Here is a 2766-nt window from a genome sequence, read left to right on the forward strand (position 1 = left end):
TTGCTCGGTCTACTTCCTAGCCGAACCTCTTAATTTTTTCCCTTTATTTATAATATCGCCTAAAGGCGAGGGCTAACATAGATCTTAGCTAAAGACTTCCCTAGTCATTAATAGCCTAGATCCTTTCAACAGTTACGCAGCGGATTATTCTCTAGTAAACCATTGGTCTAAAACCAATCTAACACTTGTCTGGTCGAATCACCTTAGCCTTGGTCAGTTTATTCAACTACCAATTAGCTTAAAGGTCAATGCTAAACCCAAACCAAGCCATACGATTCTGAGGTTCCATTCCCCTAAACCATTCTATCTAGATCTACATAAGTAAATGCTAGATCATACCTTTGCCACATCTATGGAGCTCATTAGCTCATCGGTCCTCCATTGACTCGAACTAATCATTCAACTCATTGAGTCTCTTATTGGTCTTTGGAGTCTGATCCAACCGTCTCATTAATCTTCCTCTTCCTACCAGTTACTTTCACATTTCCAAAATCATTCTTGTAATTTCTAAGTATATGGCTTATGTTATGACCACTCAGAATTCTACCCTTTTTCCCATGCTCTGCTTTCCCATCAAACCATGCTTTCTTTCCTCTATAAGGATGTGTGGGAGGAAGACCTTTCCGATGGGACATATAAACGTGCTTCCTGCAGTTACTCAACCACATACTGTCTGTGTTTTTTCCACACACAGGACAACCCATTTTTCCCTTTACTTTGCAGCCTGCAAGATTCCCATATGCTGGAAAATCCTGAATAGTCCAGAGAAGCATATCTCTTGATGTGAAAGTGGTGTGGCTGACTGCATCATACGTTGACTCTCCTTTCTCCCACAGGTGGTTTAGATCCTCTATAAGCGGTTCTAAGTACACATCAATATTGTTACCAGGTTGGCTTGGACCAGGAATCAGCAACGACAACATGATGTTCTCCTCCTTCATACACTTTTCAGGTGACATGTTGTAAATGACAAGCAAAACAGGCCAACAGCTGTAGTTCACATACTTCATGTTGAAAGGATTGAACCCATCTGTGGACAGCCCAAGCCGAAGATTTCTTTCTTCAGCGGCAAATGAAGGGTATCTGTCATTCATTTGATTCCAAGTAACAGAATCAACCGGATGTCTGCTTTTTCCATCAGTGCTCTTATTAGTAAAATGCCACCTCAAGTCCTTTGACATGTCCTCTGACCTGAACATCCTCTTCAACCGTGGGATTATGGGAAAATACCTTAGAACTTTCTGTGGAATACCTTTCTTCACATCACCTGTGCGCAAGTTAATCTTCCATCTTGAAGCATTGCATTTCGGACATTTGTCTAGCTTCTCAAACTCCTTTCTGAATAGACAGCAGTCATTCACACAGGCGTGTATCTAACCCATATCAAAAGATCTCAAGAACCTCTTCACTTCGTACAAGGACGTGTGCAAGACATTATCCTCGGGTAGCATCTGTGGCAAAGTCTCAAGCAGCAGATCGAAGCTTCTATCAGACCAACCACTCTTAGTCTTTATCCTAAAGAGTGAAACAATTGCAGAGAGCTTGCTGTGGTTAGCACAACTTGGATACAGAGGTGTTTCTGCATCGGCTAGCTTAGCAAGAAACTCATCTTCTGCCTTATCTTCACCTTCAGCAACCTCACTTAAGTCACCATGCCTAAGAAACTCTTCATCAACAAAGGCAGCTGCTTGGTATAACCCTAAAATCTCATTCCTCTTCTCACTTCCATTGCTTCTACTGTCAGTCCCTGACATTACTTCTCCATGGTGATACCAATCCTCCCTCATCTTGTAACTCAAATCCATTCCTCTTGTTACTAGATGATCCACAATAACACTGGCTGAGTGACGAGCTACATTGCGACAATCAATACATGGGCAAATGATCAACTCAGACTCTCGCAAATCTGCACCAACACACCTCACAAATTCCCACGCACCACTCTCATAACCAGGATCAGCTCTTCGGTTTAGACACGTGAAAGCATAATTTCAACACTCTTAATCACACTCAAAAATTCAGTTCCTATAATATATATTGTTTTTCCTTACCTGTTTAGATGAACCCATGACTTTTCGACCATTTTATGTTCTAAGTTTCTAACCGATAGACCAACAAAATCAAACAAAGCCATAAGATTATGTCAAACATACACCAAACAGACACAATGACATTCACAGAGGAACACATAAACAATCAACGATTCAATCAGATACTATAACTCAGTCATTCAAAAAGATCAACAAGAAACGACTTCTATTTGGCTGAAAAAGAATCACCTGATCAATAAGATCCTTCGGATTTCAACTCAACTAGCTTCACTCGAGAAAGGAACAATCAAAACCTAAAACCTGCAAAGCAAAAGAGAAGAGAAAGGAACACTCAAAGCTTCAGTCGAGAAAGGAACAATCGTGTTCGCCCATGACGATATCAAATGCAAAACAGAATTGATTACCACCTGACTTCTCGCGATTCTGTAACCTGACTTCTCTCCTCCTAATCATCGGTGAAATCGAAATTGTAAAAGCTGAAACAAATCAAAGGAATTCATCTGAGAAATCAGATAAATCAAAGGAATTACAGACAAAATCGAATATGGGTTCACCGGGAATCTGACCGCCGGCGAAAACAACACCGTTCAGACACGAAGATCGATCAAAAATCGGAGAGATTGGGCTTCCCAATCAATTTTTTTCTTCGATGGTTTCTATGTGAAGAGTGAAGGAGAGGCGGAAAAGGTTAAAACTAAACCCAAGTCTTTTGCAT

General features: G+C 40.8%; 1 protein-coding gene across 1 annotated transcript; it reads right to left on the reverse strand.

Moving 5' to 3' along the window:
* Nucleotides 1-416: 416 nt before the first annotated feature.
* LOC125601438 lies at nucleotides 417-2083 on the reverse strand. The gene is made up of 3 exons (XM_048773616.1): nucleotides 2052-2083; nucleotides 1402-1962; nucleotides 417-1338 (listed from the first exon to the last, which is right to left on the reverse strand). Exons 1-3 carry the CDS (start codon nucleotides 2081-2083, stop codon nucleotides 417-419), a joined length of 1515 nt encoding a protein of 504 aa, XP_048629573.1.
* Nucleotides 2084-2766: the final 683 nt, after the last annotated feature.

Source organism: Brassica napus, unplaced genomic scaffold (genome assembly GCF_020379485.1).
Source record: "Brassica napus cultivar Da-Ae unplaced genomic scaffold, Da-Ae ScsIHWf_256;HRSCAF=428, whole genome shotgun sequence".
Classification (NCBI taxonomy): Eukaryota; Viridiplantae; Streptophyta; class Magnoliopsida; order Brassicales; family Brassicaceae; genus Brassica; species Brassica napus.

Bases quoted from the DNA above. Each gene is read 5' to 3' on its own strand.
- LOC125601438 (XM_048773616.1), bottom strand. From the start codon at position 2,083: ATGGTCGAAAAGTCATGGGTTCATCTAAACAG. The intron at 1,963-2,051 runs GTAAGGAAAAAC...TCTAAACCGAAG, and splicing joins TCATGGGTTCATCTAAACAG to AGCTGATCCTGGTTATGAGA. The intron at 1,339-1,401 runs GTTCTTGAGATC...CTGTCTATTCAG, and splicing joins TCCTTGTACGAAGTGAAGAG to AAAGGAGTTTGAGAAGCTAG.